Source organism: Astatotilapia calliptera, chromosome 3 (assembly GCF_964374335.1).
Source record: "Astatotilapia calliptera chromosome 3, fAstCal68.1, whole genome shotgun sequence".
Taxonomy (NCBI): Eukaryota; Metazoa; Chordata; class Actinopteri; order Cichliformes; family Cichlidae; genus Astatotilapia; species Astatotilapia calliptera.
This window is the reverse complement of record NC_137424.1, coordinates 71244977-71257789: the sequence shown is the minus strand read 5'-3', so window position 1 is coordinate 71257789 and position 12813 is coordinate 71244977. Positions and strand designations below refer to the sequence as shown.

The following is a 12813-nucleotide window of genomic DNA, read 5'->3' as shown; positions in this document are numbered from 1 at the left end:
CAGGGATCTTTGGAGGAGTCGGACATCCCAGCGTTGCCGAAAACTGTATAGTGCAATTGTCTAAATCTGGGGTACATTTAGGTACATTTATCATATGTATTTTATTCCTTTCTCCTTCCTTTTTGTAACTCTTCCCATGTGTGTTTTTTTCTCTCTGTTTTTGTTTGTTTGTCTGTTTCTTTTTGCTGCACTGTTGTTTTCAAAAACTTAAAAATAGTGAGATGCACTCACTCAGTCTGAGAGCCTGACTACGTATTTATATGTTCAGAGCGTAACGTCCTTCATAAATAAAGTTGACTTGCTGCTGCTGTCATGACTGTTTCTGCACACAGATTCTCTCTGAATGAAGATCAGAATATATGAAGGTGACTGAACATCATGGTTCTCCTGTTTGTTGCTGTGCTGCAGTTTCTAAGATGATGTCATTTCCTAGCTGTACGTTTCTTTCTCTTTAAAATCACGACCTTTATACTGTTTCTGCTGCTCTATCTGAGCTGCATGAACAAACCGAAGGTCCCAGGTTCTCTGAAGCTTCATCAGGATAAGGTGGGACATGGTGGGTGGAGTCTAATGGCGTTTTCACACCTGCAGTCAGCAAGTCAGCTGGTTAGAGGTTGTAAACTGATTTGTTTTGTTTTTTTCACACATCGGTTGTTGTGGTCACACCTGAGTGTGAATACTGTGTTCACACTCACATTATTAATCTGTCAGATTCTCTGAGCTACTCTTTATAAAGTCTCCTCCACACATTTCCTTTACCTCGTGACATCACTCATGGTGGTCCGGGTAAAAAGAGGGGAGAAGAGCTTTTTGTTTACCAGACTGCACCCCTGCCTCGTAGCACAAGAGTCCTGAGACTCTTACATGACCTGCAGAAAAGCTGATTTATTTTTTAATCTATCCTTCTGAGAATAAAACAGTATCTTTCAGTTTAACCCTTTTTGTTCACTTCAAGGACATAATGATAGACTGACTTGAAGGCATTTGACAGTTTTACAGTAAACGAGAGCAACGTTCATGAAGTTCAAACAGAAAGTAGTACCTGAAGGAGAGCTCACCTGAAGAGGCCAAATCCACCACACAGACAAACAGCAGAGTTAAGCAGAGACCAGCTGATGTTAACAGAGTCATTGTAGTTAAACTCGGTACGTCCAAAATATACCAGGAAGTAACATGTGGATCCTTTACAGTGCAGGTATAAACAGAGGAAAACTGATGGAGTCACGCCAACTTATTGTTTCGAGGTGTTTAACGCCACATTCCAGTGATGTCACTGCCGAGCTGGTTAACTTTGTGTTTCTCTGCTGAGCATCAGTAATGAATCGATTCTTAGAGACATCTTAGAAATGAAAGCTGAAACTATCAGGAGCAGCTTCTGTTCAGTGATTCTGTTTAAAAAGCGTTTTCATTGACTATTTTATTCACAGCATGTTTTCAGTGTCGTTTCGATTCTCTGAGCCGAACTTTAAAAAACACATAATGAAACACAAACTCTTTGTAACAGGAATGTTTGTTTGTTTATTCGGTGATGTAGGAAATGAATACAATGCCATCATCCTTCATTCTGCTCTGCTCGATACACAGAACACACAAAGAAGACCTGCTCAACCTGCTGACACCACATACTTTTGCTAAAACATATTTCTACTGAATATAGTATTTGTGCTTTTCATATGATTCGTGCTTAATACAGCATTTCTGCCATTTTACAGTATTTGTGCTAAAACATGAATGCTGCTGAACAAAAAGACCAGACAAAATAATAAAACAGTTTTAAAACATTTTATTTTAGAAATGCAGTTTTATTTACTAATGGATGAACATAATGAACAACAGAAGGCTGCAGATTTAAATAAATGAGCTACACACAGAAATTAAATCATCTCTCCTGCTTCCTGTTCCTGCTGCAGAGATGATCCAGGATATCTGCTCATTTATTCAGACTCTGTGACTGAAGTAAAATCCACTCATGATCATCCTGAAGTCTGAAATACTAATAAAACTAATTCAGGCTGAAACACGGTGAACATTAAAACTACTTTGATTGTTTTAAAACAGCCCAAAATCTTCATTTAGAGAAATGATTGTCTTCATTTGAAAGTATGAGTCTGTGTCTCTTTGTTTCCCGTCTGTGGGCTCTGGCTTGTAAAGGCTGTTAATTTTCCTGCTGCATCCACAGCCACGGCCGAGCTGATCCTTTAAAACACAGAGTTCACGATCACAGTCTCTGTTTCACTCCATTCCTTTAGTTGGTGGAACCGTTTAAAAACTACAAATCCCTTCCACGCCAGAACAAATACGTCATCATGATCTGAAAAAGGATGGTTGTGTTTAGCATACATGCTAGCGTCTTCTAAATGGTAAATGGCCTGTATTTGTATAGCGCTTTACACATCCAGTCATCCACCCATTCACACACTGGTGATGGCAGCTACATTGTAGCCACAGCCACGCTGGGCGCGCTGACAGAGGCGAGGCTGTTCATTCTAGTATGAAAGCAGAGTTTCACACCACAGGAAGTGGACTCATTCGCAGAAATCACTCGCGTTTGGATCGCGTGCTTAATAATGCTTTAATGATAATGTGACGTTTCTACAACCTTAACCACCCGAGGGGGCGGGGCGTACTCCGCCGAGCGCGTGTCCAGGAAGGCTGTAGAGAAGCTCGATTTAAGGGTTAGTGACGTCACTGGTCATGTCGCTCGCTGGTTCAGAAAGTAGTTCAAGTGTTGGTGAGTTATGAACAGAGAGCAAAGAGTCGCATCTGATTCATGACTTTTTGACACGTCTACATCGTCAATGCGATTTTCTGCCTCTGAAATAACAAAATAAAATAATAAAGCCGGATGTTACAAAATATGATACAAATTAAAGCTCGTTTTTAAATTCATATTTATTAATTTGTTTGTTTATTTCAATTTGTCTGAAGTTTCATTTCTTTTGAGGAGGGAGGGATTTTTGGCGTTAAAGAGTTACGTTTAAAGTTAGTGTGTAATCGATGCAGTGACACTGTGCTGGAGCTTCGCTGGTGATAATCTTTCTGAGGTTAGACAGTGACAGGAAAGTTACTGTTTCTTATCACCCATTTTAACTTCATGAGTTCTGTTTTTTTGTTTTTTACTGCGTCTTGTCTTGATGCATGCTCAACCATCCAGTGATTTCACAACACAAGCTTTGCCGGAGTTTATGGCTCGGAGAATAAGTTTTGTAAGTAAATAATGCTGCAGTCAGTCTGTAAGAGTGAATAAGAGTGTCACAGCATGGTGTAAGTTATTTAATAATAATAATAATAATAATGGATACTTTATTGATCCCCATGGGGAAATTACTTGTTTTTCTCTGCATTTGACCCATTCACTCAGTGAAGCAGTGGGCAGCCCACTAAGCAGGCGCCCGGGGAGCAGTGTGTAGGGACGGTACCTTGCTCAGGGGTACCTCAGGGTAGCCGTTAAGTGGATTCGAACCGCCGACCTTCCGATCATGGGGCGACCACTTTACCTACTGAGCTATCCCTGGACCCAAAATGCAAGCACGGCTTCTGATGAGAGTGAGCTTTATTGAGGAGGATGACATACAACAAAAGGCGAGGGTGCGAGACTGACAAAACCTAAATTGGGAAAACTAAGAATAAAGCTAACCTGAAACCAGATGCAGAGCAACCACACAGGATGACGGAGGGCAATAATGCAGACAAACCAGCAACAAAGGCAGACACAAGGCTTAAATACACAGAGGGAGAGCACAGCTGGGAGTAACCAGACACGACGGGACATCACAACAAAACAGGAAGCTCAAAACACAGAAGACAGACTCAGAGATGCGGCTTTACACAGAGACCTGACTACACTAGAAGGGATACACAGGCAGGGACGACACAGAACAGAGGGACCACAGAATAAACACAGAGAAACCAAAACACAAACCGTCATAATTCACAATCAAATCAAAAGTAAAAGTGCAAAAACCAAAAACACTGGGTCAGCGACCGTGACAAAGAGAGAAGAGAGGTGGTGAGCAAGTGTGCTTCCAAACCTCCACAAACAGAAAAACCTGTAAGGATCCAAGTTTACTGCCGTGTTGTTTTAGTGGACCGAGCCTGAAATCTGTTAAACACAAGAATGTTGTAAAGAACTGTTCAACTCCACAACTGCAGCACATATCAGAATCAGAATCAGAATCAGAATACTTTATTGATCCCTGGGGGAAATTATTTTTTGTTACAGTGCTCCATTTTAAACCAACATTAAGACAAGACAGACAATACGCTAACTAAGAATAGTACAATATATACATATATATACATACATACATACATAAGTCACTTATAAATAAATATTTGGAAAAGATATATATATATATATATATATATATATATATATATATATATATATATATATAACACTGAAACGAATGCACTCACAAAATATTAAAACATATATTTTGTTTAAATCACATTTTTAATGAATGCAGCTGTCTGACTAAATGGTTTCAAAATATTTAAAATATAAAATAGATGTTGAGCAAATGTCTAAAATGTCACTCGTGTCTTGTTCCAACTCCTGTCAGATATGAGTTAAAATAAATTGTGTTGTTTTGCTCTTCTTGTAATTCTTGTAATTATGCACTACATGTTGTTTCACTAAATGCACAGCCCTGTCATTGAAGCCTTTGTAATTTAGTCGGAAAAGTGAGCCCACAGTGAGGGACATGACAAAGAGGAAGTGAGCTGTGCGCTAACACCATCTGTGACTGTTGAGAAATCATCTGTGAAATATTTTCCTGCATTTTCCAGTTTTTACCAAAAGAAGAAGAATTAATAATAACTGTATTATTTTTTTCTCTCTACACAAGTTCACAGGTTCCTTAAATTTTAAAGTCCATAAACATTAAGGGAAAAGCTCACCAATCATAAAATGCTTTGTGAGCAGTGGTTGGTGACTGTGGGAAAGAAGAACTAGCTTTTAACAGGAAGCAGCAGAACTTCATGATTAGCAATAATTAAATTTATAAAATGTGAAATTTCTTCTTTTTTCTAATTTAAATTCATTCACTCATCAGCATCCCTGTTAAAAATTTAAATATTGACAGCCTTTATTTCTGCTTTTGTACTTCTACTTTGCTGCTGCTGTTTGTGAGGAGAAATGTCTCCTGTAACAAACAGTGAGCTTAACGACTGTAACTCTCAGTCAAACGTCTGTTTGACGTTCAGTCAAAGTCAATGGTTAAAAGTCGGTCTTCTTATTCAGGTGTTTGTAGTGCTCGTCTCTTTCATTTCCTGTTGTTATTGCAGGCCTCTCACTGTTAGCCGCCTTAAACAAACCAAACCTGCTCAGTCTTTGCTTTGTTCTGCAGTTTGAACACAAACTTTTTGTCTTTGAAAACAGTTAAAGCAGTAGTCCTGTCTCGCTCGTGGCTTTAAACTGATGTCATTAATGAAGCAGATCAACCAGTGGAGGGAAAAAGATTTTGATAGTGACTTGTGGTCATTTTAAGCTTCTGTGAGAGGTTAAACAGGAAGGGCCCTGTGCTGGTTCAGGAAGTTAGTCTGAGTTACTTTATCAGATATAAAAACGTCTCTCTGCTGAGAAGCTGCAACCAGAAATTTTTAGCATATTTTTTTTATTAAATTTTCAAACATAATTAAACATGAATACTTTTGCCATGTAACTTGCTGCTGCTTGGTTCTCAGTAAAAATAAAAAATAAAACTAAATAAATAAATTCTTCGGCCTCAAACGTGCAAAACACGTGGTGAAGTGTTTCTGTGCAGTTTTCAGCCACTGTGCAGTTTTTAGCGTGTGGTTGTTCAGCTTCTCTGCATGTAAGGAGGTGTGCATCGATTAGCCACAACCGAACAAGTCACATTTTCCATTTCACATATTTCTGAAGCCCACGACCACGTGAGAAAAACACTGAAAACACACTAGAAGAGAAGTTTATTAATGCGGAAAATAATTTCCCACTGCAGGAACCAACAAACATGAATAAAGATATTAATAATAGAGTTATGAATCATATTAACATATTTATATTCTCATTTGCAATAAAAAAAACATTTAAAGCAAGTTAAAATAGGATGTTATTTTTGAATTATCTCAGTGAAAATCTGTGGATGTCCTCTGGTCTGAGGTGCTGGGAGGACCAGTTAGAGACCAGCAGCTGGACGTCAGTGGTTGGACTGGTGGACTACTTCAGTAAAGAGTAGATGGTGTCTGGCTCTGGTTTAAAGTGTGAACACAAACAAACAGTTCAAACAAACTTACAGTTTCCTTTCTGACAGAGATTAGACTTACTGAGCTTCAGTGAACACGTGGTTTGCTCGGCTCTGTACAAAGTTAAAGAGCAGCTGTACCTTTGGGCCTCTTTGATCTGGTGGTTTTCGGTCCATGGCAGACGTCGCCTGCTCTCAATTCTGAGTAGATTGTAGCTGGATTGCACTCTGCAGAGTAAAACACTGAAGTTAAAACTACAGTTATGTCATTTTTACTGCACTGCAGCTATGGCAAACAGTTTTTATTTTGATTATGAAGAGATTAAGTGATTGATTTTATAAAGAGCAGCAGATTCTCACTGTGTTTTTTTCTAACAGCTTCTTAGCAGCTCTGCTGTGAAACACAGTAACCACAAAGAACTTTGGGGGGATGTTTGTAAAAAAAGGAAGACAGACGACCACAAAGCTGCTGTCTTCTATCAGACAGCCTGATACATTTTACCACAGAGCAACATGCAAACTCGTTCTCACAACATGAACACTGTTACTGCCCAAAGCAGAAGACAAGTGGTTAGAGTCATCAGCATCAGGCTACCATTATCTGGAATCAGCAAGAGGAAGTAACGTCTGTGGTTTCCACACAGAATTTAAAATAAAAATAGAAATAGGGAACTGACTGATTGGTCTGTTCAGTCAGTCTCTTTTTAGATGTCCTCCTGAAACACAAGCACAAGTCTGCCATTTATTAAGTGTTGCTCACTGGGACAAAACTCTAAACAGAAGCTCCCTGGGATATTCTCAAGGGGACAAAGAGCTGGTCCGGTGTTTAGCAACCAGGGAAAAAAACACACTGTTCGTCTTGAATCCAAGGTTTAACTAAAAGACTCCTCTTCAGTACTCAGGTGTAGACCTCCCAAGATAGGCTGAGGAATGTGTGATTGGAGCCTACGGACTGCTCTCTTAAAAAGGGGAACCACCACTCTAGGCTGGCAATCCAGAGGCACTAATCCAGAGCTCCGGGCTATGTTGCAGAGGTGTGTCAGCCAAGACAGCACCACAACATCTACAGCAGCCAACAGGCCACAAGCAGCCTAGTAGCAAGTGAACCTACCCATGGTCTGCTAGAAACAGAGAAAAACACTTTTTGCAAACCTTTATTAATTCCAACAGAAATTAGTGTAGACATTCAATGCACCACTCCTGCCACTCCCTCTCTGAACCGGGCTGCAAGGAAAACTGGTCCAGCAGTTGTCTGTTGACTCCTTAACAATCCCATATGTGTCAGGAGTGGAAGAACTGAGACGCATTTTTTTCTAAACACTGGGTCTCTGTGGCTATTAAACCCCAAAACACGCTGCGCCAAAAATTGGTCCACCCCAAGGATCGGGTCCCCGACACAAACAGAGTAACATAGTGTACGATGTTAAGTGCAGGAGGATTGCCAGGATTTATACATCGGGGAAACCAAACAACCTCTGGTGAAGTAGATGGCACAGCACAGAAGAGCTACCTCGTCAGGCCAGGACTCTGCAGTCTATTTACACCTACAGGCCAGTGGACACTCTTTCAAGGATGAGGATGTACACATCCTGGACAGGGAGGAACGCTGGTTTGAGCGCGGAGTCAAGGAGGCCATTTACGTGAAAAGGGAAAGACCATCTCTGAATCGAGGAGGGGGCCTAAGGGTACATCTGTCACCATCTTACATGCTGTGATTGCAGCCATTCCCCAACTCTCTGTGAATGGTACTCATGGCCATTGATCAGTGGTCCTTGGTCAGTGGTTGTTGATCAATGGTCATGAAAATTTGCATAATTATGATCAAGGAACTGACCTCCCAGCCCATTGTTCCTTCAGTGAGCTGGTTTCATTCATTATGCAAATGTACTGTTTATAAGATTGAGGAAGCCTGCAGTCAGCTGAGACTGAAGAAGTCACTTGGATGAGTGACGAAACGTTTCTCCCATTGAAAACGCTACGAGACAACTTCTGGGAGTAGCTCCCGTTTTGGGTTTTTTTAGGTTTTTTTTTTTTTTAAGTTTTTTCTTGTACTGATGCCTTTTTTAAATAAATAAAAATATCACCTTCTGTGTGATGCACCTTGGAATTTATGGAAAGAAAGAGACATAGATTTGCCTGCTTTACTCACCTACCTGTACACCCTCCACCACTCTGTTAAGAAATACCAAGTAAGCAATGAGCAAAACTGCAGTAGTCACACTATGTTCTTAATCAGTCTCACCAACCTGTCCTGTCCCCAGTTTCAACAGGTTGTGGTTTAAGCTTTGTAAATAAACTTGTTGAACAGAATTCAGTCATTTGCTGGGTTGTACATTTTGAGTCCAAATACAGTTAATAACACATGAAGCCACCCATGAGTCTGAGTGGACCATTTTCTGTACCTCCATTGCTGAGGGACTGTACCATTAAATGCTGGTTATACAATCTGTCAGACAGAAAATGTCTTTCAGCTGGTTGGGAATGAAGTGACTTTTGCCCAGAAGAGCTGCAGAGCAGGGCTATGAGCTTCTCTGTTTAGGCTGTTGCCTCTGTGATCTGCACCTACATATGTAGTAAAAAATGATGGATGGATGATCTTATGAGAACAAATAATTTTACATGAAACTATTATCTTGTTTGAATTAATTATAATTTTGTGATTAATACGGTTATCCTATTGAATGTATTTCCAGAAAGTGTGGGATTTTGTGTGTGGTGTGAAGATGTGTGTACAGCCAACTAGGAGCGTACTACTACTAACACACTAACTACTAACACGCTACTGTATTAACCTATAAAGCTCATTGTATTTTCATCAGCCTTATGCTAATTAGAAGATGTTAGCATGACTAACTGATTCAATGATGCAAAGAAAAGTGGGCCAAAATTCCTTCACAATGACAAGACTGTGAAAGTCATATAGATAAGAAGAAGATGAAGAAAAGAAGATAAATAAATGAGGTATACTTAGTTTTTCACGAAACAGCTGAGGATTCTGAGAAAATGTTCATCATCACATGACCGTAGGAAGCCAATCAGGAAACTGGCACATGTATGTAAAAAGAACCGTTTGCTGCTTAAAACCTCAAAGATCCAATTTAGCTCACTGTTTAAATGCAGCAGTATGTTGTTTGTTTCTTGTGTTCACGATGCTTGGTAATTACTAAATATGAGCGTGCTGCTAAGATGGTGAACATGTGAAGTTCAAATGTTATGAACTATTAAAGTGTTAGCATTCATATGTTAGCATTTAGCTCAGTGATTGGATGTAGAAACGAACCCAGATGGAGAAAAAGAGGAGCAGCTCTACCTTTTGTCTTTGACTTTTTCTTCTTGTCTTTGATGACGATTTCTCCATAACTGACATCTTCAATTCTCGTTTCTGAGTAGACTGTAGCAGAATCACTCTCTGCACAATAAAACACAAACTATTTAGATGATTTAGGATGTTTAAAATAGTTTAAGCAGAAGATAGAATCACTGAAAAGGTGAAAAGCTTCTGTGACAAATAAAATGTAACTGAGTGACCACAGATCAGGTAAATGTGCCACGATATCACACAACTAACAAATGATTACCTTCATAAAAGGTAGATTCAGACCCTAAACAAAGATACTGAGATTCATGGAATTTAAAATGTAATCACATAAGTGTTTTTCGTGTTTAAATAAGTTTAAACTAACAGCCCTGTGTTGAAACACCTGCAGCTGAAGTGTTTTCTTTATGTCACAAACAGGATGCTGAACAACTGCGGAGCTGTTAGCTTCAGCTAACCGCAGACAACAGACCGTCCAGCATGCAAAGAACAATTCTCACTTAGTATGGTGTGAAACTTTACATACAGATATATTTAACTAAGATGGTGTTGCATACTACCTATGAATTAACTACCTATGAAAAAGTCATTTAAATAATTGAATAATCTTTATCATTAAATGTGTAAATTATGAAGGTGAGCTATATGCCTAACATGCTTCATAATATTCTCGCGATCTATCATAAACGCACAACGTTAGACTAACGCACCGTCTTAACCTCTTGAAAAGATGAAGCTCCTCATGATCCAGGGCTCAATACGCACACTGTCACATGCTTCCAGTTTCTTATGTGCCCTTTTACGTTTTACGTTTACGATTTTACGTTCCTGAAACGTTAGCCCAAATCTAACCACTCTGGAGCCAATCAAATCTGATCAAAGCTGCTTAGACCCCTTTCCCTCCAGCAGGTCACGCTTCTACTAAACATGTGCCCAGTTATCTGCCCCATGCTGTCTGTGGATGTAGCTATATAAGCTAGCTAGCATTGGCATTGATAACTTCGCACTTCTCCTTCTCATAAAAACAGAGTCACATTAGTCTAAATAAAACTAACGTGTCAGAAACATTTACTTTAAGGCTTGAAAATGCTGCAGACTTTCAGAAACTGCTGGATGATGTCATAGAGCCTTGTCCATCTTTGGTATACAGTCTATCAAATAAGCTACATGGACACAGGATGCTAAGAAAATGATAAGTGCACTCAAGTAAATCTTTACAAAAGTAACAAGTCATTTGTTTCCTATTTCAGCTGATGCTTGTTTCTCAAACAATCTCCATGTTACTGAACTGTGTCATAGATTCTCCTGTAGAGGATCATCTGTTACTGAAGGTCTTTACCTGAGGCGACTGTTCCTGTCACATGAAGTGAACTCTACATGCTTTTCAAAGATTTTCTTTATATATTTGAAAATCCTGTAGTGGTATAAAACTGGCACATCTCCCTTATCGTAAACATACAGCTTTCTGACACCATCTCCCGCCAAAATTTCCCCAAACATTACCTCTGCTGTGTTTCACAGGCTGCTGTCGACCATATGATATCTTGACGTCACTGTATGTGACATCTTCTCCTGCAGCTTTGTCTTGATCTGCTGAAATGTGACAGTAATATAATTTATCGTATGAATGCAAATGTTATTATCACAGACAGATAAAATAAACACTGACATCTAATCATAATAATGTTTAAATTGTTCAACAAATCAAAGTCCACACGTGAAAAATCAGGAAGTCTGAGACTCACCTTCAGGTTTTCTGTGATTATGTTTTCTCACCAGCAGAACCAGTAACACCAGTAGAACCACAACACAGACTGACCCAACAGAGATTAACACAGGAAGAACAAGATGCGGTGATGCTGATGTAGGGATAGAAGTGGATGTAGATACAGGTGTGGGAGTAGATGGAGATGTGGTTGTAGGTTTCCCTTAAACATACAACATACAATCATTAGTTTATTGTGAATGTTGAAAGCTGCAGAAACACAGACAGGTGAGTGTGTCACCTGTGACAGTGATCCAGCTGGATGGAGACTCTCCATGACCGCTGATGTCACACTTGTAGAGGCCTTCATCAGACCTGGAAACATGCTGGATGGTCATGTGACCTGTAGGCTGCTTCCTGATGAGGGAGCCATCTTTATAGAAAGCAGCTGGGAGGTTGGAGGGAGTGGTCTCTGTTTTACAGAGCAGAGTGACGTCATCTCCCTCCATCACAGGGAGGACAGGACTCTGCAGGATCACTGATCCACCTCAACACAGAGACAAACTACAGCATTTCATCCATTTACACACAGCTTCATCAACACTAACTCCACACACTCAGCTTACCAGTGACTGTCAGGTTAACCATGTTACTGATGGGACCCTCTCTGGACTCACACCAGTAAACTCCACTGTCCTGGGGGTCAGTGTAGCTGATGTTACATGAAGAATTAATTGAACCAGACCATTTTCCCCACCCATCTCCACACTGAGTCCTCTGTCGTTTGCTTGTGTTTCTCCTCAGAGTCCATCCAGCAGAGCTGTCGTCCTCCTCACAGCTCAGAGACACAAAGTCTCCTTTAAAGATCTGAGAGCTGCTGGGACTCACAGTCAGACGAGCTGTGAGGGTTAAAATGAAAAACTGATGATCTGTTTTCCTTTTATTGAACTATCGATAAACTATCACAAATGGCAAACATGAACCCAATCAGGTCATATCAGTGAGCATTTCTCAGGTTTAAACTGTGACAGAAGAAGGTTACTGACCTTGGTTTGTTGTGCAGCTCAGCAGTGAGATCAGAACTAAAGAGAAATGACACTCAGGTTGAATTAAAGTGAACATAAAGCACAACTCCAGCCGACAAACACAAACTCGTCTCTCTGATATATCTGCTCATTTCTATTTGATGCCTGCAACATATTTAAAATATAATTGGTTGAAAATCTTTTCATCCATCATTCCCAAACACTTATCTGAGTTGAGGGAGCGTTAAACATAAAGCCCGGACCGCTCGCTTGCTTGATGGCTTTGGAAAATGTCAGGCAAGGTATACGTTTTTGAACTTTAAACTGTATTTATGTTTTCCCACTTTTTCTACTGATAAAGACCTCACTACAGACCCTCATACCACACCAAAGCATTTAAGTAACAGACAGAAACCAGTCACTGTCATATTCACACCTACAGCCAGTTTAGAATCACCAGTTAACTCTCGTTGTTGTGTTCCAGTCAAATTTGACAGATTTAAAAGTTTTATCTCTGAAAAATGTAGTTTAATTTGATTAGACTGATATAAGATTCAG

General features: G+C 39.8%; 2 protein-coding genes across 4 annotated transcripts in view; both read right to left on the bottom strand.

Moving 5' to 3' along the window:
* LOC113010425 (butyrophilin subfamily 1 member A1-like) overlaps positions 1 to 1146 on the bottom strand; it is a 30437-nt gene extending 29291 nt beyond the window's left edge. The window contains exon 1 of the mRNA XM_080299069.1: positions 1059 to 1146. Within this exon, the coding sequence (XP_080155195.1) occupies positions 1059 to 1131 (73 nt within the window). The 5' untranslated portion in view covers positions 1132 to 1146. The remainder of the gene's footprint in view (positions 1 to 1058) is intronic.
* A 4771-nt stretch (positions 1147 to 5917) lies between these two features.
* On the bottom strand, positions 5918 to 12443 carry LOC113011090 (uncharacterized). Of its 3 annotated transcripts, none has more exons than XM_080299057.1 (6): positions 11532 to 12443; positions 11271 to 11384; positions 11029 to 11118; positions 9520 to 9618; positions 6351 to 6437; positions 5918 to 6216 (listed from the first exon to the last, which is right to left on the bottom strand). In XM_080299057.1, the coding sequence occupies exons 1-6, from the start codon at positions 11737 to 11739 to the stop codon at positions 6185 to 6187; spliced, it is 630 nt and encodes a 209-aa protein (XP_080155183.1). In that variant the 5' UTR covers positions 11740 to 12443; the 3' UTR covers positions 5918 to 6184. The 3 variants fall into 3 exon arrangements, with proteins under 3 accessions (XP_080155183.1, XP_080155182.1, XP_080155181.1); XM_080299056.1 differs by having other exon boundaries at positions 11029 to 11115; positions 11271 to 11453; positions 11532 to 12438; XM_080299055.1 differs by having other exon boundaries at positions 11271 to 11453; positions 11532 to 12182.
* Between the last annotated feature and the right edge of the window lie 370 nt (positions 12444 to 12813).

What these genes read in the sequence shown, in the direction of transcription:
- LOC113011090 (XM_080299055.1), bottom strand. Translation starts at nt 11,739, where the DNA reads ATGGAGGGAGATGACGTCACTCTGCTCTGTAAAACAGAGACCACTCCC. An exon ending in CAGCTGGATCACTGTCACAG is followed by an intron (nt 11,454 to 11,531) that starts GTGACACACTCA and finishes TGTATGTTTAAG; the next exon opens with GGAAACCTACAACCACATCT. An exon ending in GAAAAAGTCAAAGACAAAAG is followed by an intron (nt 6,438 to 9,519) that starts GTAGAGCTGCTC and finishes TTTACTCTGCAG; the next exon opens with AGTGCAATCCAGCTACAATC.